Source organism: Trachinotus anak, unplaced genomic scaffold (assembly GCF_046630095.1).
Source record: "Trachinotus anak isolate AG129_WGS33_773 ecotype Australia unplaced genomic scaffold, CSIRO_AGI_Tana_v1 ptg000021l, whole genome shotgun sequence".
Classification (NCBI taxonomy): Eukaryota; Metazoa; Chordata; class Actinopteri; order Carangiformes; family Carangidae; genus Trachinotus; species Trachinotus anak.
Genome location: NW_027273872.1, coordinates 7062450 through 7084446, shown reverse-complemented (window position 1 = coordinate 7084446; position 21997 = coordinate 7062450). Strand labels below are relative to the sequence as shown.

Genomic DNA, 21997 nt, shown 5'->3' with positions numbered 1-21997 from the left:
CTGTATGGATGTAACTAACTTTTTTTTTTTTTTAAATTGTTGACCAGAGATACAAACTTCATCATGTTACAGCATCGCACAAGTTGGAAAAGAGGCAGAGTCTCCTAATGAGCTGGAGGGCAAGTCCAAGCTAGCTGGATCTGGATCAAAGTGATGGACAAGCTGACTGACCGACCGTCACACAGAGCGACCGACCAACAAACCGACACCATCATCCCTCAAACCACACAAGGCTAATAAAAAACTAAGCTACTAAATTAAACTAAAGAGAGATACTCAGTGGATACAGGAGGTTAGACCATTTGGTCGTACAATGTGCTAAAGGAGGCTAATTAAATTATTAATTTAAGATGTTACATTAAGTAATGAAACATTGATAAAGCATTACATTTTCACATGAATAAATCACTATATTAATTTTTGAACATTAGCATAATTACCATAAACAAGATGTAATGGTGCAGCTCTCAGACTTCCTTTAATCAGAGCAGATATACTGTGAGACAAAATCAAGTGAAAGGCTGAGGAAAAGACAGCGCTCAGCATGTTTATGTGTGAGTAAAGCCACAGGTTGCCAATGCACCCATCCATCCCTGTATTATTTACCATCCACTTTATTCATGTGTTCACTTGTACTTGCCCCCTTCTTGACCGTTTTCAAGTTCTCTGCTGCAGCAGAAGCTTAATTTCCCCACAGGGATCATTAAAGTTTGATGTAATCCACCTATCTGATCACCAATCCACTCACCCATCTGTCTGTACTTCAAGTCAAGTCAGATTTTATTCATACAGTATATTTCATCCGCAGCAGTTCGATGTACCTCCGTGATCTTCCAATCATCTCTCTATGCCTCCCATCTATCTCTATACATCACTCAATATGTCAATATATTATTCTGCTGGTGGTCCTTCGGCCTCGGCCTTTATCAATCTAAGGTTTTTAGCCACTATGACTGAGTTATTACTTCAGTAATGAAGCTAAGACATGCCCTTCAGACAGTCAACTGTTGACAAATTTTGCATGATACATGACATGATATTCAATATGGAATTGAACACAGAAGTCCTCTTGTAATGTGTAGAAATATTTACACTTTCACATTTACCAATGACCAAATACATATGTATAAAATGTCAACTTTTTTGGGAATGAAAAAAACACTATAGACCACATAATGCTTCAGTTCCAAGCTTAAATTCACAAAGATTGGGCAACAACTTGCTTTTGGAGTGTGTTTCTACACATGTAGTGTGAATTTTCATGTCATAAATCCAATGACATCCTTGGTGATTGTATAATTGAATCTGTAAGACTAATAAGATTAGGAGAATCCCATTTTGAAATCAATGCCCCCCCTCCCCTCCCCATCTCCCCTTATTTAAGGAAAGGTCCAGTTAATGCAGTAGAGCTGCTGCCGAGGGGGGCGTCAGGCTTAACCATTCTGTCTGAGAGCCAGGGGTGCTCAGGGTGGGCCGGGTAAGAAAAGGTATCACACACTTGTGAACACCCCCACCTTAACGTGACACAGTAAGAAGGTCTAGATTCACTGCTCAGTCTACACTCCAGTGCTACTTTCAGTGTTTTAATCCCACGTTTTCCACACACCTGTCTTTTGCAACTGCATACCCCTCTCACACATGCGCTTTCCTGCCAACCATAGAGACCACCCTCTGTTCCATCCTGCCCCCCTACTCCCCTCCTCCTCCTCGTCCTCCTCCTCCTCCTCCTCCAGGGACTAAGGAGGTTTTCAGCACTTGCCACGGCAGCTCGCAATGGACAGCACCACAAAGAATCAGTGATCCCTCGCATCACCCGGACGCTTGACAGAAACCACAGCTGACAGGCAATCTCAGCGTCCAGTAGGGACATCTAGAGAAAAGTGAGAGGGAGAGAAAGAAAGCGGAAGAGCTTTGTGGACTACCCCTTAAAAATAAATAAGGTTTTGAACCTGCAACCCAAACAACCTTTTTTTTTTACATATCTTTTGTTGCTCTAAAACAGCATCAGCACAATGGAAGAAGACATGGATGAGGGGCAGACTCAGAAAGGTAAGAAAGTATTTCTCACGTTTGGGTAGATTTTCTTAAGTAAATGTGACGTGGGCGTTTTGTCAGTGTGTCAATGGTGCCTCTGCAGAGACAAATGCACAAATGTTCGCCTTTCCCTGTCTGAATAGGGGAGCAGCTGTTTGTGGTAATTCCTTTGTCCACTGAGTATCAGCACTCAACTGAAGAGTGCACGTCTGCATGTGCTGTTTGGGTAGTCAGAGGGGCGTGAACTGCTTCAGCGAGGGTTGGCCTGTCTTTGTTTGTTTGATAAGGTTTTCATGCCTGTCACGATGGCTGAGAGAGAAACATGAAGAGTGGAGAACCAAACCAAGCTCCGACACTCATTAATCCATCAGCTCTCAGGTTCTGTCCTTTGTGTCCAAATGACCAGACCCAAGAGTCAGTGGCTGTGCGACATTTAGCGTGGAATTCATGCAGGAGCAGGGCTTTCTTTCGTTCATCTAAGAGGGGCAGTGCTTGCTTTGTGCAAAGTGGGTTTGCTATTTTTACTTCACATACACACCACACCACCTCCACCACCTTTTCTCCACATGAATGATTCAATGTACAGTTGGGACTCACATGAGCAAGGAAGTTAGAGTGTATTTTTATTTACCACTAGAGTGCAACATTGCGAATAAGGATGTTACTTCTAAAGCCATCCTGAAATGACACGAGCAGAGACAAACAGGATGCTGTTGTCATGTAGAGAACACATTTGTCTCTGCCTCCCTTGTCTCCCTCCCTCTCAGATGTATTCATGTGACAGGCATGGCTTCATATGTTTTTGTTTCCCTTCCCTGCCGTCTCTCCACTCTGCAGCCCCGCGCTCCTCACAGGCAGACACATGAGCTGAAACCGTTACCATGGCAGTGGCCAAGTGTAGTCATTATCTATTCTCTCTTCACCCACTCCTGCTGATGACATTTCAGTAACACAGGAATAGTTCCCCGTGTCTGTGAGTGTGGGAAGCAAAGAGAAAGAAAGAGGAACAGAGCCAGACTGACAGAAATCAAGTAGAAGTGAAGGGAAGAGAGTAAGACAGTCTGAGAGGGACAACACAGGAAGCATAATCATCTCCTATAGAGACAATAACGGCTGACTATATGTTAGCTATGCACATCCCGTAAATATGGAGAGATTATATTTGGTTCCCCATTGATTAAAGGGATTGACGGAATTGCTGCAAGATTATTTCTGAAGGTGCTGTTCACATGACAGTTTTTAATGTTTGGCATATGTACCATGGAAAACACATTTACACATGTTGATCTAATACCTCTTCGATGCCATAATTAGGTGTGTACTCAGGCATTCCTGTTCAGATAGCAAAATCTGTCTTCTCTACCCACTAACACAAATGTTCACCCAACTGAAAGATGCAGCCATGCAAGCTGTGCATACATTTCTATACGACACGTCCATTTACAAAGGTGATGCGTAGGTTTGTAAAGACTGAAGTGACTGTGTGTGCTCGCTCAGTTAGCCTAAATATGGCTCAGTGGAAAACATTTTCTTCTGAAAACCCAACCGGTCGAGGCAGACGGCCGCCCACCCTGAGCCTGGTTCTGCTGAAGGTTTCTTCCAGCTAAAGGGGGGTTTTTCTTTGTGGGAACTGTTGTGTTTTTCTCTATAATAAAGTGAGGTCTCAACCATACCCTGTAAAGTGCCTTGAGATAATGTATATTATGATTTGGAGCTATACAAATAAATTGAATTGAAACAAACTGAATTGAAATTGAATTGTTAAGTCTTTAAGTGCAGTCAGAGTTGCTCAGCATAAGTCAATCCAGAGATGCAAACGAGAAACAATATTTAGTTTAGTTTTTTTTTTTTTTTTTTTTTTTTTTTGCCCCAATGACGTGATTGTTCCTCTGTGACACTTGTTAAACTCTTATGGTTAGAAAGAAGGGGTAGCTTGGAGGTTTCAAGTCAAGCAGGGGGAAAAAAGTTCAGGATAAAATACAAGATGCATTCAAGGCAAAAAAAACCAAAAAAACCCCATTTTTTCCAAATATCCTGCATCTAAAGCTGACATTCCCATGATTCAAAAAGTTAAAATAAATATAATAAATGACCAACCTGTAGTCTTAGAAGCTGACATCCAATCTGGTCATGCCCCCTGACAATTGCACACGGCCACTCACTTCCCTTTAGCTACCAGTCACTGCTCACATGTAGGAAAAGTCTGATTTGTTTCATTTAAATTCGAGTTAAGAATTTGCATTAAACTTTTCATCGTTTATATTCAAAGCAGCTTCTTAACCTCAATGCAAATTTGACATTTATTTTGGGAGCTGTAAATTCAAAATGCACAAAACTCAGTGAGCTTCAGTAGTTGATTCTTTAATGGGGCCAGGACGTATTAAAAAGTTAAACATTCGTATTTAACTGTGTATTCTAACATGGGGACAGCACATGTTTTTAGCAATAATCAGCTAACAGATGTTTGAGTGTATAATATGCTAAAAATAAATAATTGGATACACTTATACTAGAATACAAATACATAAAATACTTTGGGAAAAATACGTTTCTTTGGTTTGGATTTTACCTGGGAGGTTGTGTACATTTCCCCTGCAGGTAAAGAATTTGTGCTATTAGTGGATTTAAGAACAAGTTCCCATTTATTACCAGGCTCCAACAGGTCATGACACAATATTTCAGGAGTTTTACTGGTTAATCGAGCATGAAAAAATGTAGGCTAGATGTATTAGAACAAAGTAGCAGGACTCACTGGTCTTGGTCACCTAACTTAATGAGTTTTGATTGACTTGAAAACTGACAGCTGCTCATTATGGAAGACAACAGATGACTGACTGATGAAGCATGATGAACATTAAAGCTGCCCTGTCAAGTTTCTTTCCATGTCACTTTCTTTTTATTTATTTTTATTTTTTTTTAATTTGTAAGGGTAACAGTCATTGCTCATGTTCAAGTTATAAGCTGTCACCAGCAGCAAACCATTACTCAGTTTTAAATCAATACAAGGGAATAAATATTATGGTCAATAAAGAAGGAAAAAAAATGGCAATGATATCTATTGCTGTAAAGCTGGCCTAGAGCAAGCTATGGTCCATCAAAGATCAAGCCAGAGGTAGGGTTAACACACTTAACACTCAACAGTCAAGAAAGCATTGCTCATAGCAAAGGTCCTTTAACACTCAAACACTATAACAATATGTCTGTGCAGCCATAACCATTTTAAAGCTTATGAATGTCACACAACATCGTTTTCTTATGAGAGGGTAACTCTGTTTTATAGGGGCTTTTAATATGAAGTGGGTACTTCTATCTATCTATGACACATTTACGACATTCTTAAAGGACAATTCAGTTTAAGTTTGCTGATTAAACATGTCATAAACACCATCCAAGCTAACAGCAAACTGCAAATAATACTAGTACTTCCACCAAAGGAGAGCGGCAAGGTGTCAATGAGTGCACTCACAGCATGCTAATGACCTTCTGTCTTCCTTTTCTGAGGCTGCAAATCTCTGATTATGAGTCAGACGTACCAGGTGGGCACTGCTCACTTCAGCTGCTAGCCAAATGTAGCAGACACACTCTGCACCAAAGGGGCCATCAGCAACAGGGGGTAAAACCAACGCCCTATGGTTGAAAAAGCAGGTTTCCACTAACACAGGACTGAAATGATTGACATTTTGCAGACAAGCTCTGCAAATGAGCGTAGGACAATAGTGTTTCAGAATAAACCAAACATTCGGGAGAGAGCTCACGTTAATTGCTGCTGAATGGAAAAACTGAGGAAGGCACACCTGTTAGCTTTTCCTGAGCCAAGAATCTACTCTGCAAGGCACCGCTTCTCCGTCTGTTTGATCAGTTTGATCAGGCTACTAATGTGACAAGCTGTTAAATGTTGGCCATCTCATTGATATTTTTTGTCAATCTTCGTAAAGCACAACAGTTTTTATTTGTCAAATGACAACAAAATGAACAACAGACTGCAGAGTTTTGCTGTATTTTTAACAGCTCATTGAGTTTCCTGCACTTTGAATTTACAGCCTGCAAAATAAATGTCAAATTTGCATTTGGGTTAAGAAGCTGCTTTGAATATAGATGATGCTGTTGTGCAAACATGACCACAAATCAAAAATGTATTTGGTCAATTGTGAATGTTTATATTGAATATAATTATTTTTGCAGATTTGTGGATGTATTCCTTCATTTGTAGGTAGTAGCAAATCCCAGAGTTTTCCTGTGATTCTCTCAGGTGGACCATGCTTGCCTTAAAGAGCTTCTAACCATAAATAATTAAACTGGTAAATACAGTAATGGAAAGTTTGTGTCCCATGACAGCCTCAAAGTATCAGCGGTGAGTTCTGGTCGTGCTACAGTACACAACCTCTCTCTTTCCCCATCTCTAGCTCATTGTTCTGGATCCTAATTTGTCCGAGCCAAGTCAAAGTCAAGGGAGTTCCACCAATTGTTCTCTGTTGGGGCTATTACTGGAGAACTTCTGAGGGTTTTCTTATTGTTCTCACAGGAAAGACTCACTAGTACAGATTTTTAGAAAAGGGGATAACAGGTGTTCAATTTATAATGATGCACTTTGAGACAGTTACAGAGGTCCCTGCCGGGTCTTTGTAATGATACCTTAGTATTAATACATCATAGAGCTGCTATTGGAATACAATATATGTTGTGTTTCATGATGATTTTCTCATTATTTAGGCTATTTTCAAAGACAGAAAGAATTTCAAATCGTGAATTCGATCAATCTTAAACATTATTTCATTCGGAGGAGAGTGTATTTGGAAACTGTAATCTAGTAAAAATGTATCACAACTCCACAAATTCAGTCAGACACTAAAGACAAGTTATTATTACCATCTATTGTTTGGGAGCTGTGACTTAAATCCCTACACTCCCTGGTATTGGCTGCTCATAAAGTTGGCAATCAAGACATTTAAGCTCATTTCACCCTGAAACGAGTATCAGCCGAGCAGTTTATGAAAGTGAAAGAACAGCCCTGGTCTCCTCTCTTGAGTTTTTGACATTTGGCCCTCAGTTCCTGGAGCAAACTTGGCACAGACAAAAGACACATCCCTGCTCAGCAGTCACGCAGTCATGTTCAGACTCTTCCATCTCTTAGCAAAAAATAAAAAGAGGAAATCAGTGGCTGAGCTTTTGGATCTGGCCTGTAACATCCTTTTTGCCCAGAGGGGTTATCTGTGTAATGTGTCTCATTCACTATTGTCCCACTGAATTTGTTGACATACAGTAAGTGGGTCACGGCTCTGAAGTACCCGGTCTAGTCGCAGATTTTGCGCTGCCGTTGACATGGCAACCATACTGGTTGATTAAACATGCGCAGAGGAGCTGAAAAAAAAAACCTGCTCGCTTCAGGGGAAGGGGGGCTTCACATTAAATATAGGAAAGCAACGAGACACATATACGCCCATTACTCTCAGGCTGACACAGACACACCATCCCCCCTCTGAGATTTCTCTCTCTCCCTCCCTCCCTCCCTCCCTCTCTCCCTATCTCTCTCTCTCTCTCTCTCTCTAGGACCAGGCTCTCTGCCACCCCACCCCCATACAAAACTCCTCTGCTAACAAGGAACTAATAACTGCTAGTTGAATGCGCAAAAATTGAGTCTGACTGGATGTCTTGTGGTGCAAGTGAAGTCAATATGCACCAGACATTAAATTAGATAATTAGATTATTACTCTCTTCTGTCATCTCCTCGATTTCATTTTCCTCATTTCCTCCTCCTGTACTGCATCTTATTAATTTTCTCTGTGGCTAAAACTGCACCAAAATCACAGCCTAACATTCCTGTATGATGAATTTTTAATAAGGATGTGCCAACAAACATATGCAATGATTATAGGCCAATATCATTTTAAAAGCATTGTATCAACTGGAACCAGCTCAATATCACTTTCATTGCTAATTGTATTTGGAACTGGTACTTTTATATTTGTACTGTATTACATATAATTCAGTCAAAATAGCAACAAAATAAGTCATCTGTATGGTCTTTAAGAAATATGTCTTATTACACTAGGATGGGCTGAGGGCTTCTAGTACATCAGTATTAGGGTCAGCAGGCTTCCCTCACTTTAAAGACATGTTGGAGGTACAAACAAGATGCATCTGACCTGACTGTGAGCTCCAAGCTGCCAGATTTTGACAGTTCAATCCAGTGCAAACATCTTTTCTCTGCACTCCTGGGAGGGCAGGTGTCTACAAACCATATTTTACTGGTGTAAATAATCGTCATCTTTCTGTTGTTGTTGTTGTTTCTCTCTGCATCTCTCACTTTGTCGAGTGTGTTGACCCAAATGACTCAAAAAACAGTGGCGATTTTGCCAGTGTGCACATCTTGACTATTCTGTCAAGCAAGACAAACAAGTTACAAAGATGCAAAGTTTTGAGTTGCTGTATGTTTTAAGTTTAAGAGGAGTATTTACTGACACTGATACCATACACATCACAGACACAGTTGCTCATGTTTTCATTTGAATATGCTGATTCTCAAATCAGACTCAGTCTGCATGTGTCTGAAAAGCAACACATGCACTTACACACTCCTCCTGAAATATAGAAGGCTATATCCTAATAGCTAAATACCACTCAACAAAATGTAAGTAACAGAAATCAAATTAACTATTAGAATCATGTGTGGTAAAACTGGGAGAGGACCATTTCAAATTTTAAATATATTGGTATAAAATAAATTTTTCTCCTTTGATAAAATCCTGTAAACAGAGGGAAGCTAATCAGCTAGCTAATAAATGTATTGAAGGGATCTGCTGTGAGCTGGTTTCAGGTCACAAAAAAAACTCAAATTCAAGCGGAAGGAAGCTGAAGAACTTCAGTAAGGTTAGAAAATCAGGCTTGAAGAATATTGTATGGATGTTGCATTGTATGGATGCAACAATAGCTACCTCATTAGTGGGCTAACGAGGGCAGCAAATCTCTGATTAATTAACTCCAACTGTCTCCCGGAAGTTAGAGCCATGTTTTTCTTTGAAGGACGTCATTTACCTCTAAGCATTATATAAAGATAACCTCATCCCTCATGTGAATGTTGAATGGGTCAGTGAGAGTCTGTTTGTGTGTGTGTGTGTGTGTGTTTGTGTGTGTGTGTGTGTGTGTGTGTGTGTGTGTGTGTGTGTGTGTGTGTCCCTTTTGCCTGTCGGATATGACACTGACAGATGGAGAAGAAGTAGGAGGTAGGAGGGGCCTTGGGAGGGGGGTCATCCTCTCTCTTTGTATTAGGGAGACGGCTTCTGTTGATTGGACCGTGGTGTTTGGGGTCATATTGGCTTCACTTGTTTTTTTGTTTTTTGTTTTTTTGTTTTGTTTTTTTTTTTAAACAGAGGCTTTTTTGTGTCGAGGATAAAATATCTAAAACCCCAACGTCTCCTGAAATCCTGTCCCTTTGTTTAAAATTCATTAAGACTAATCCTACTGTTGCCAGATTTTCAATTTTGGCAAATGAAATTCATTTCATTAACATTCTGAGGGAAGAATATCCTGTTAGAGAGACATAAAGCATTTAAATCCGAGTTAGAAAAAATGGTCTACTTTTTAATTTTTTAAAGATTTTTATGTTCATGAACATTTGATGCCGTGGGGATAGCCTCCAGACTGTAACAATATATTAAAAAGAAAGAGAGAGAAATTTGCCTATTTTGCCATTAAAACAATAACGTACAATATCTAAAAATACTACACCAGCTGAATATTGTGTCCTGCTTGACCAGATCAAGTAAAAAGCACATTAAATGATTCTCATCATTACTCCCATTTGTCCATTCAAAGCTTACCCTAAGTCAATTAGGCCAAATACCCAACTTGACTTTTGGGTGGGTGCTTCGGAAGACAAGCAGTACTACAACTGTGAGCAAGATCAATTCATATACTTGCAGCTCCTCATCAAGCAGGGGATCTTTCATTTCCATTGCAGGTAATGTTGGGCTAAGCAGAAAGCATGAATAATGAATGCGAGAGGCTTGTGCTCTGCTGCTCTGTGCCGCTTCTAAATTATGGATCAAGCATCTAGGAGCTGCCCGAGTCAGTTCGCACCACCACTTGCCATTTTTCACCGGCTCGATCTTGCAGTGAGTTAAGATCAATGAAGACTTACAGGGAGGAAATGAGAGGATGTGGTGGTGTGAGAGGAGGTTTTGTTTAATGCAGCAGTGGTGACAACAATTTTCATTAGAACTACAGAAACAAAGCACCTAATCTAATCTCCTGGAAAGCCATAAAGCTATTACAGCATGGTCCAATATCAACATTCAGTCTGACTGAGACTGACTGTTTTGTTTTTTTCTCTGATAGACCATTATTATCATTATTAATCTCTGTATTTGACATGGTCATTTCATTTTGCCCTTTCCTCATACGCCTCGCTTTACTGGGTCTGAGGAGTTTTCCCTCCACAAAAAGCAGACAATCAATAAAACAATCACTCTGGTTAAAACCACTCCTTAATTCTCCCATCTTACCCCGTAACTTCATCCTCAACTGTTTCCATGGAAACACTTCCTTCAGACATTATTTTGTTATAGCTCACAAACTAGTAGCCAGGACCTGTGCTTTGGATCTGTAATGAGCAGGAAAGACACCTGACTTCTTATGTGATTGGTGCCGTCACGCGTCAGGAGAAAGTAAAACAGATTTCAAATGACTGACAAGATGTCGGCTCCAGCTAGTTTAATCTGTGTGCTGAAATGTAAATAATGCAGAGGTAGTAAACCTTGATTGAGGTCGTGACATAAATCATTTATGTTCCTGCTCATCCCCTTTCATGTAAAGCACAGGCTCCAAACATCTACAGCACCAAATTTAACCAGCATGTCTCAAAGGTAGACAAAAGGAGAAAAAAAATAATACAGGATTGTTCTCTGAAAGGGAAAACAGTTTGCTCCCAGTGTGAGGTTGTGACATTTGCTTCCACTCCAGGTGATTTCTGTATGAATGTCCTTTAAAACTGGAGCTTGAATTTTTATCTTACTGCATCAAACAAAAGGCTGATTTTGAGATCCAGCAGGAAATTAATTAAGAAAATTACAATAAATCATGTTCTTTTATGAACTTTTTTTGATTAGACACAACAGGAGAAAGTTATAAGCCCTAGATGCAAATCAAATCCAGTCATCTAAAACTGTCTGTCTGTTCTGGTGAGTGTTTCACACGACTGGACAGTTAGTTCTCACTCTGGCTTAAGTCATGAGGGGTAAATGTGACAGCCTTCTCTGTCACGCTCATCTTGTCAGTAAACACCCTTGCATCAATAAATCCTGTCACTGCCTGCTTCCAGAAATGATAAGGTAACTCAGGATAATGAGTCTGAGGGAAGAGGCGGTGACAGCATCTCTTTCCGTCTTAGTGGGTCTGCGTTAAAACTTAAGGTATATGACACACCAAAACACTGCACAAAGGTTTTCTGAGGCAGGATCTGAGAGTCTGAAAAATTATCTAGTGGCACCTGTTTTATCTCTTGTCCTGATGATCAAGGGGTAAAGAGTAAAAATATGACGTTCATATTGCAAAGTGATAAGGAATTTGCGCTTGCATGTATTTGCTGGCCTACGCAATGCCTTGCAAGATGACACAAAACACCCGCTAAAAAAAACAGAAAAAGCCACGAAACAAGTTGCAAAGGTTCAACTTCTTTTTTGGAACTATGCTGTGTTTTTTGCACAGAGCCCCCTGTGCTGGCAGTTCTGCTGTTGCTGGTCTGGTCTAATTCAAATGACTGAGGGGGCTGCATTTTTTGACATGGCCTAAATTATTGAAAATATTGTGAAAACTGATACTATTACATATTTTATTGTGGCCAAATTAAGGAAGTCTGATGCCTTACAAAGATTTCCCAGTTGTCTGATCTAAAAAACATGAGTAACCCTTTTCTTTCCCATAAACAACCTCAACAGGCCAGAATACAATGCACTTACAAGAGATATTGCATTGTAAGTAAAAACACTAGCAGACAAGCCAAAGCCACTGCTGAATCATCACACTTGCAAGCAGTTTATACTGTAACTTAATCTTTGAGAGCAACAAATTCACAGTGCTTTTAGGGAGCAGTCCACAAGTATTCCAGGAGAAGTTAATGATATGAATCATTTTAAAAGGTAAAAGGTCAGCCTCCCTGTTAATCTGTATCAAAGCTGCACTATTTAACCACTGGACATAACTTGTAGAATTGAGCCTGTGTTGCTAAAGTTTCAGTGGCTGATAGGAAGTCCTGGCTGCAGGTCGTCTGGGTCACATGAATCAAGGTGTGAATTGGTGTGAAACTGCCTGTGGATGTCAGTGGAGTGAATGTCAGGTGGCACTGCAAGTACCTGATAGTCCAAGGGTGAATTTGATGTCTCTTTCCAGGTGATGTCCCACTCTGCTGGGTTGGGCTGGTATGAATGTTGGAGAAACACCAAGAGAGAGTGATGATACAGAAATGTGTTAAACAGCAAACAGATGGTGTAACCTGTTCAGGCAGGGTTCTCCCTGATTTCATGTCATACTGTAGAAGAAAACTACATCAAACCCACCTATGAAGACATGTACCTGCCATTTAATTGAGCATAAAAGGGAAATATTTAAAACTTTGCACAACTGAGCCAAGAAAACATACAGACACTAAAAACAGGGAAGAGTACAGTGTCCAGCAGACACTGATGACCTCACTTTTGACTGGTTCAAATGAGCCACTGATTTCACAAGTGCAAAAGGCTGCACAGTTTATCAGGAAACAGCCTACGTTCTCAGCCAACCTTTCATGGACAAAATAGGTTTAGGGTAAAGTATGAAGGCAGTCTAGCACTGGATTACATCAGCGAGGATGCAGATAATCTAGGCAAGCCTGGGCAAGGGTTGGAGCTGCAGCAAGCATCTGAGTGCTGTGCACAGCCCAGCAGGCAGACCAGCTACTTGGTATTCCACTCAGGTTTGGATCAGAGTCAGAAGCAAAGAGTTGAAGAGGAGGAGGAGGAGGAGGGTTATTTGCTTTGACTCCTGCTTTGTAACACAGGCGAAGACAATGAGATAACCATAAAAGAGATGGCACTGAAAACAGCCTTGATGAATGATCCCGAAATCTTTTATCATCTCTGTAACCGACAATGAAAACCGACTGAGCAGTCAGAGGGTCTCTTTTCTGATCGAGGACAGCGGTGCGAATGCAGATGAATTTAATCATGGGCCATGATCGTGATGTAACTGATCAAGAGGAAATTTCCATTTTCACACACATTGAATTACATTTGAGCATTTCACACGCGTGTATTGATTCAGACTTCAGACAGCCATGCATATTTAGGCTGCAGTTCTCCACTGCGATACAGATCTAGATGAAGAGTTACAAACTGGTTTAGAGTGGGCTTAGCTTTATGAAAAACATTTGTGTGTGGTTAATATACTGCAATGCACTGCAAGACCCCATAAAGTCTGGTTAGGTTCTGTGCTTCCACAGGAAATAAATTCCACTTCTGTTGCTGCTACTCTGAGAAATGAGAAACTTAGTACCCTGAAAAACACGCACGCACGCACGCACGCACGCACGCACGCACGCACGCACGCACGCACGCACGCACGCAACATAATATGGAGCCTCCGAAAGTGTTTCAAATACACACACTTGTGTGCATGAGTATTTACAGACTCAGCTTCTCTGTGAGCAATCTGTGTGACAGGAGATTGAAGTTGAGCCGAGCAGTGATTAGTCACCTTCGGGGGCCCTGGGGAAAGGAAGCTGGGCAAAGAAGAATAGGGTTCAAGGTCAGGATCACTATGTAAAGCTCAGGCTGAGCTTTTAGTGCTGAATAAAATGTCAGCATCCTCTGCAGGGCTGAACAAATACAGTGCATGAACCAGGAACACGTGCAAAATGTGATACTAGATAACTGCATAAATAAAGCAGAAGTGGCCATTAAACAGCTCGCTCTCTTTTGAATATGCCAACAGCGGATGCATAAAAAGAATCGGCTGCTCATAAACCAGGGAGGAGATGTATTGTAGTCCAGCTACTTTGATGAGTTGTTGTATTTTGTTCCACTGTGCATGTGTGCATGGCTCCCTCACAACTGTGGCCTGAGTGTTGGAGATTCTCACTAAGTAAATGGTACTACAGTGTAAGACATGCAAATGCATTCGCCCACTGGCAAAGTTTTGTTGAATTATTTAAAAGTGAAATTTCCTCCCATCCTGGATTTAGTTTGAGAAGTGTTTCCTTTTCTGTCTTTGTTGACTAATAGTTGACTAAAGTGATAATTTTTTGTGTTTAGGATGCCTTGAATGCTGCATCAAATGCCTGGGTGGGATTCCATACCCATCCCTCATCGCCACCATCTTGCTTTACGCGGGCGTGGCTCTGTTCTGCGGCTGCGGACATGAGGCGTTGTCCGGCACTGTCACCATTCTCCAGAACTACTTCGAGGTGGTGCGGAGCCCTGTGGACGCACTGGATGTATTCACCATGTGAGTAGAAAAAAGGTTCAGACTGACTTTAAGTGTTGCTAAGATGTTGAAGAACTGCATACCCATGAAGGGGGAAAAAAAAAACCAAAACATGAGTTTAACATATGCTGTTTGACACAACCTACATTTTCCACACTGCACCAAATGATTTTTGCTGTAGAACAAAATATCATCTGTATAACACAAAAGGAGAGAATAACATTATTTAACACTCAATTTAATCTCTCAGCCATGTGGCAATTTCACAACGACTTGTTAAAGACTTGTTATATTTATTGTCGAGAACAAAGTGTAACATGGTATTGTTGTGCACATTTTCAGTGGTTCTCTATTCATTCTGCAGGATTGACATTATTAAGTATGTGATCTACGGCATTGCTTCAGCTTTCTTCGTCTACGGCATCCTGCTGATGGTGGAGGGCTTCTTCACCAGTGGAGCCATTAAAGACCTGTATGGAGACTTCAAAATCACCACCTGTGGACGCTGTGTCAGCGCTTGGGTAGGACGAACATTTCAATGCATGTTAACTGTCAGATGTAGTTATATATATCATATCTATTAGTGTACTGTATACTGATGCTGCGAGTATCAGGAGTCACGTGGTAATCCAACAGTCTAACTAAATATCAGGTCCTTTTCCAGGGGGTTCCCTTGAGTAGGTGAAGGTTTATGCAGATGACAATCTACTGTTGCTGTCAACCTGACACTGGTTAAACAGAAAGAGTGAAACAAGGCATATGCTTGAATTTTTACTGGGTTAAATGAAGTGGTCCTCAAATATTATGGATTACTATTTTGTCTTTTTTTGTAAACAAGTCAAATTTGCATATAAGACCTGAGCGACTATGATAAACCAGGTGAAAAAAGTGATTGCAATGGTTCTGTGCACTAAAAAAAATTGTTGATTTGCATGTTTATGTACATCATTTAGAAAAAAAAAGAAAACTTTAATACCACACTGTGTCACAGCTTAAGTGCTGTAAAATTACATTAAACACATCAATCAAAATAATTTTATCACACTGCTAACAACAATAATAAAAATTAGGATCACTCTCATACGGAGCATACCACAGAGCTGGAGGCAATCCTAACAAGATTATCGCTGGGATATAATTGCTTAGCAAATCTGAAGCTCCACAGGGAAGTAAAGGAAATGAGCTATGCTGTGGTATTTGTGATCAATGGGTTCATTAAATTAGCATGTGTTAATCTTATGCCCATCCAAATGTCCAAACTAAAATAAGACTAGCTGGTGGAAATGGGCAAGTGGATCATGGAGGAGACTATAGTGGTCTGGGAACAGCTTCTAACCTACAGGATCTCAGATTCATATCATAAGCAAAACACCAAACCCATACTATAGTAGAAGTGGCAGTAGTGCATCAGTCTAATTCTAAATCACTTCACTTGAAAATTGGGAGATTTTAATCTCACTCAGATGACATGAAAATGAAAACTCATGAAAAGTCATGAAAACTGACGCCCTACATAAACATTATCTGTTGCCTTCTGTTGCTCTTTCAGTTCATCATGCTGACATACATCTTCATGCTGGCTTGGCTTGGAGTGACTGCTTTTACCTCCCTCCCGGTGTTTATATATTTCAACATCTGGAACATTTGCCAAAATGCTACCGTGCTGGAGGGCGCCACACTCTGCTTGGACCCACGCCAGTATGGTAAGGATGGATATTCTGTCTCACTCAGATCTCTGTGGCCCCCACTGCTGAACACCGCTCAGATATGCTTTTTAAATTGCTTTTATCTGAAGTTTATTTATCAAGTATGGCCAATAGTTTTTTTTTTCTCTGTAAAAATCTCATCTTTAAATTCTGACTTCAGGCCTATTATATTTTGGCATATGATCAACATATAAACACATCCAACTGCACGGGAATCTAATAAACTATGACACATTTTACACTTAATTTGTCTTTATTTCATGCATACAAAGAAACTAATCTGTCACATTTGAGATGAAATATCATAAATGACCCAATTTGATGTTCCCCATCTTTAAATTTACAATATACTGGACCCAGCGTTTCTCCTCAAATGATTGTCCTGAAAACTTTAATGACCCAAAGTAGCATTATGTTAAGCTGGTCCATAAAACTCCATCATATCACTAGCTTATATGGCTGGCTCATTAACTTTAATTAGTGGCACGTCTTTCAGCCCATTAGCCACCAGCAGCCACTAACACGGCCTCTGTGTCAACAACTATTTGTGCTGCCACCATCACATCGCCTGTGTGTGACTAAGCATACGTTGGTCTGTTGGTTCATATGAACTTGTTGCCACTTCTTGCACTTGCTAGTCTGTTTTTTACTGCATAGCCCTCCATTTTGGCATTTATACATGCCTTCTGAATAATCCAATTTATTGCAGGCATCGTGCCAATCGCTGAGGCGAAAACAGTGTGTGCTGGATCAGAGAAATTCTACAAGATGTGCGAATCGAATGAGGTAAAGTAAAAGTTACTTTTAGCTATCGAACGGTGTTATTAAACAGCAGAGATTATATGAATTAATTGTTTTACAAAGTCTGTAAATTTGTCCTAGATCAGTTTTTAACTTAAGAAAAGTTTAAAGTTTGAATGCCAACAACAGCCTGATAGTTGCAACAGTGACAATATTGAAGAAGTAACCCTCCCTCACAAGATCTCACCACCAGCCATCATGACACACTAACACTACTTCAACCACAAAACCACTGGCTAGCTGGAACAGTCAGCTGCTCTGCCGGAGCTGTTCACAGGTGTATAGTAGAAGATTTTACATGCATCAGATAGTTGTAAATGATCTGCGTGCTTGTCATTTTACAGTGTAACGACACACATGAATAATCTGAGTAACACCACGCAAACAGAATCCACACTGGCTGCAAAAACCAGCAAAAAGCTGACTGTGAATACTGCTTACATGCAAAATTCACAAGACACCATAAAACACAACAAGTCAACCAATATGATGTTGGTGAATAAAAATATTAGACCAAAAGTTGAAGAATTATAAAGCAACATCATACAGTCATTATTATAAAGAATTATATCAGTGTTTATAATCACACACATGGGTTTACAGCTATAAAACAGAATGAACTGAATGTTTACAAGTGCATTTTCAACAGCGTTTTGATTGACAGATATGTCCTATAAGCACTGACGAGTGATATGTGTTGTTATTTTCTTGGCTACAGCTCGACATGACATTCCACCTGTTCATCTGTGCCCTCGCTGGAGCAGGAGCTGCTGTTATTGCTATGGTGAGACACCAAAAAAACTTGCACCTCCATCTCAAGGGACATAATACATACATAGAATTCTCTAAAATCAGGCACAAACCAGAGGAACCATTTCTGTTGCATGTGTTTTTAAATGTAGGTACCACAGATGGCACTTTGGCTGGTTGGGGTTTCTTGTTTTGTATTTATTCTTTTTAAATACGCAGCATAAAGGACGGATTTCACTTTGGTGTTAGCAAATCATTTCTGCAGTTAATGGTTTTTCAGAAAGGTAAGTGAGGGGAGACACTGTAGCTGGGAAAATAGCTGTGTTTTGTTGTGGCTGGCACAGGTGCCCTGTGTCGTATTTGCCTGTGAAAGAATAGCTGTGGAGGGGAGGGAAGGCATTTTGGCGCAGTGAAGAAGACAGGGTTTGTCTCCCTCCCTCTTTTGGAGGCGCCAGACATGTCAATGTGTTGTCATGGAAACAGGGAGAAGAAAGGCTCAGAAACTGTTGCAAACATCACTCAGTAATTTGTGAGGAGCCATTTTCTGAGAAACAGAAAGTGTTTGCTAGTCATGGATGATGGTGCACATTGTGGAGTGACCCTTTTCTCCATACCCTCGATTTTTTTTTCTTCCAGCTAATGGTGGAGAAAACTCGCATCACAACACAGACACTGGTGCATCCCAATAATGAGCTGCCCTCAAAAGAAACACGTCAAAGTCCGATACACATTCAGTGCCAAAAAATCTTTTAAGAAATGCATCAGACTCATCTTGGGGGGGGGGGGGGTGTACAAAACAAATGTTTGTTTGAATCTCAGTCGCATAATTGGTCTCTCTGCATTTCATAAACAAAGAGCAGTGCAGCTATGAAACTGCCATTCCTTGTGAAAAGAGAACAGCCTCAGTCTTTGAAGCACAATACATTCATTATAACCTTTGCTGCCATGGTAACACAAGTCCAAGACCACATATAACATTATGCTGCCACCTGCTGGACTTTAATTTAACACAAAGAAGCTGTACAAGTCTATCCACAGCATTTTAAATGAATTTGAGTGATCTAACACCACAAGAGATGAGGTGTTAGAAATGAATAGTTAAGTCTATATTATATTCCAATAGGCTATTGTAGTTATTTACGTATTTTGGATTTCCAAAAAAAGTGGTAATGTTAACTGAAGTTAACATTACCAGTTAACTAAGTTAACTAAGTTAACTAAGTTAACTAAACAAATATGAACACAAATCATAGAAGGCAAGTTTTATCTGATTATTTATCTTTTTTTTTTTTTTTTTTTTTTTTTTAACCTGCTTTGCATTGATGCATCACCTTGTTATTTTCCTCACAGATCCACTACCTGATGGTGCTGTCAGCCAACTGGGCCTACGTGAAGGACGCCTGCCGGATGCAGAAGTATGAGGACATCAAGTCGAAGGAGGAGCAGGAGCTTCACGACATCCACTCCACTCGCTCCAAGGAGCGTCTGAATGCCTACACATAAAGACCAGCGTGAGGCCTGGCCCTGCCACTCCAGCCTCTCTCCCCCTCTCTTTCTTCTGTCTTTCTGCCTTTCTATCTCTCTCTCTCTCTACCATCCCCTCCCGAGGGGGGGGCGGATGGCGCCTTGGGCCCTCGCCACCGCTGATGTCACTGGTGCGTCATATGACAGTGTGGTCTGGGGGAAACGTCACACAAACCTCCCCAGTCACAAACAGCATTTCAGACGAAAAAAAAGCCCCTTTACCTCTCTCATGGATGGTATTACGATTCTCATTATGGCAGTTCTATTATTCTTGAATACGAGTTGTTTAGTGCTGGTAGTAGTTTTAGTGTAGTTTGTAGAATCAGAAGTAGCAGTAGTATTCCTTTTTTTTTTCTTTTAAACTTTGAATAATTTGCATATAATTGTTTTATTTTTCTTCAAAGTTTTTATTTGATGCTAAGTGTCATATTGCTCTCATGCATTATTTATTTTTTTTTGCTGATTTCTGAGGGGGTACATAGGGGCTTAAAAAGGGTTTTCAAGCACATTTCTCATGTTGTGTGTCTGGAGATTTCATCTTCAAGAACAATGTACTGTATGTGAACGGGTGGTTAGTTTTGAAAACATTTTAAATCTCACAATGCAAATAGGGAGCAGCGTAAGCCTTTGTCATACCAGTATTCCCAGGGATTAAAACCACTTTCACATGAAAGTAATTCAATCTGTTTTTCTATTTGAAGTTATACAGTAGCAAGATGACAATAAATACCAAATCATTAGAGTAAAACATACTTGCTAGATGTGCCAAGCCTGTTAAACAGGAAATCATGACTTTGATAAATATCAAAGATGGGATTAGTCAACTAAAGATAAATTATGGCTTATTTTCTGATAATCCTGCCATTTAAATGTATTTTAGGACTGTGAATGATTCCATTGTCTTTGAATCACAAGCCACAAAAGCACATGCAAACATGCTTTCATAACCCCTTTTTTTAATTTCCTAAAAGTGGAACTTTATAAATAGTAAACTCCTGTTTTTGCAGTACTCTGCACTGTATATACCGATATATCAAAGCATACCTATATGTTAAGCACTGACATTTAAGGACAATTCAGGTGGGAAGAAGAGATCACTGTGGGTCAGCCCACTCTGCATCTATCAGTCTCAGCCGAAAAAGAAACCCTGACAATAAAAGCTTGTTGGTGTAATGGCACCCTCCTTGGTGGAATTATCAGATGTGAGAAAAGTGTGTGTCACAGTATTTTTGTTCATGACAGTAACTGTATTGCTAACACATCTCGATGCCATATGACTACACAGGTGGCCAATCAGTTCATTGCCTGGCAAAGTTTCATGCACTTATTTGACCATTTCTGTGCTCTCTCTAGATGTAAGCGCATTGGTGTTCAACTCAAAGTTGGATAACTGTACTGTTAGTAAAGACTGTGAATTTAGATGTTTTTCGTGGCATGGACATGCATTAATATAGTCTTATTGACTCAAAAGTTACTTCATTTCACTTCTTTATTTTGACACTTTTGACTGTCTTGCTGGATCAACCCTTTGTTTATATGTGCAGTACTAAATCCCCCACGCTTACCGCGTTATGCTACTGATATTAGAGACTGTAGTCTTTGAGTTGTGTCTGTTTAGTTTGTGATGAGCTCTCAACCATGTCTTAAAACTAATACTTGTACCAACATTGCTTACTCTGTAATGATCTGAAAAAAATGCTCTCAGCTTTCTCCTTGTATTAGTCTTTTGTACTTTCACTACGAATGCTTAGTAGCAGGCTTTAAATTGAATATGTTTTGTACATTCATGTGCCAACAGCTTGAGGTGGCTTATTTTACCTGTATGATCAAATTTGCTTGCATAAATAAAATTCACTTGTGTACTTGTTAATAAATACTTGATGTCGCTTGTGTCCATTTTGTTTTGATGTCAAGTAGTCCCCCTGGTGGTATTATAGGATTAGTAAAAGCTACTGTATGAGCCATTAAGGTGAGTCATTAAAATATGTCAGGCAGGATTAGACTGTAGAAGATGGATTACTATTTTAAAAGGAGAAAGGAAATTAATGTTCATCAGGAGGAAATACACTCAGTAGCTTCTTCATGCCACTAGATGTCTCCCTGTCCAAAGCAAAAACTGAGAAAATAAATAGTATGTGTTGAAAACCAATGATTGTAACTACATTGATAAGGTTAAGCACTGTTGAGTATTATAAATAGTATATACACTATTATTATAATACAAGTTTTACTGTATATACTTGATATACTGATGTGTATCTGAGTATATGAATAAGCAGTTTTACACTTTATAGGAAAGAGTTTATAAACGTGTTATATTTTATTTATCAAAATCAAAACCTCAAGGATGAATATAAGTAAAATTCTAAATCTCTGCAATTATCCTAAAAGGTATATTAACATTTATCTGTAATCTGGATTGATTTTTCATTTTACCTGCAGTAGGTTGTATTTCATTTCAGTTTTGTCCTTCTGATGACACACCGTATATCACCGTATCTTCAGCCACGGATCAGCTGATTGGATTTTCTTGGTGATGCAGATACAGAATATTTTTTAACATTTTGTATCCAAGACTAAAGACAACACATTGATATAGAGGCCAAATCCCAAGCTTTTGTTTGTAAAGTCAGAGGAAGTTTGCACACTCTGAATGCCCCTGTGTGGGCCCATTCAAGTCAACCCAAACTAAACCAATATGTGCAGAAAATAGGAAACAGATACACAAC

At 39.9% G+C, this 21997-nt stretch overlaps 1 protein-coding gene across 1 annotated transcript; it reads left to right on the top strand.

Annotated features, from left to right (window-relative positions):
• The first annotated feature begins 1450 nt into the window (after positions 1-1450).
• On the top strand, positions 1451-21154 carry gpm6aa (glycoprotein M6Aa). Its single transcript, XM_071457210.1, has 7 exons — positions 1451-2049; positions 14316-14508; positions 14852-15008; positions 16037-16190; positions 16903-16979; positions 17713-17778; positions 19095-21154. The coding sequence occupies exons 1-7, from the start codon at positions 2013-2015 to the stop codon at positions 19245-19247; spliced, it is 837 nt and encodes a 278-aa protein (XP_071313311.1). The 5' UTR covers positions 1451-2012; the 3' UTR covers positions 19248-21154.
• Positions 21155-21997: the final 843 nt, after the last annotated feature.

What these genes read in the sequence shown, in the direction of transcription:
- gpm6aa (XM_071457210.1), top strand. Translation starts at nt 2,013, where the DNA reads ATGGAAGAAGACATGGATGAGGGGCAGACTCAGAAAG. An exon ending in TGAGGGGCAGACTCAGAAAG is followed by an intron (nt 2,050 to 14,315) that starts GTAAGAAAGTAT and finishes TTTTGTGTTTAG; the next exon opens with GATGCCTTGAATGCTGCATC. An exon ending in CTTGGACCCACGCCAGTATG is followed by an intron (nt 16,191 to 16,902) that starts GTAAGGATGGAT and finishes AATTTATTGCAG; the next exon opens with GCATCGTGCCAATCGCTGAG.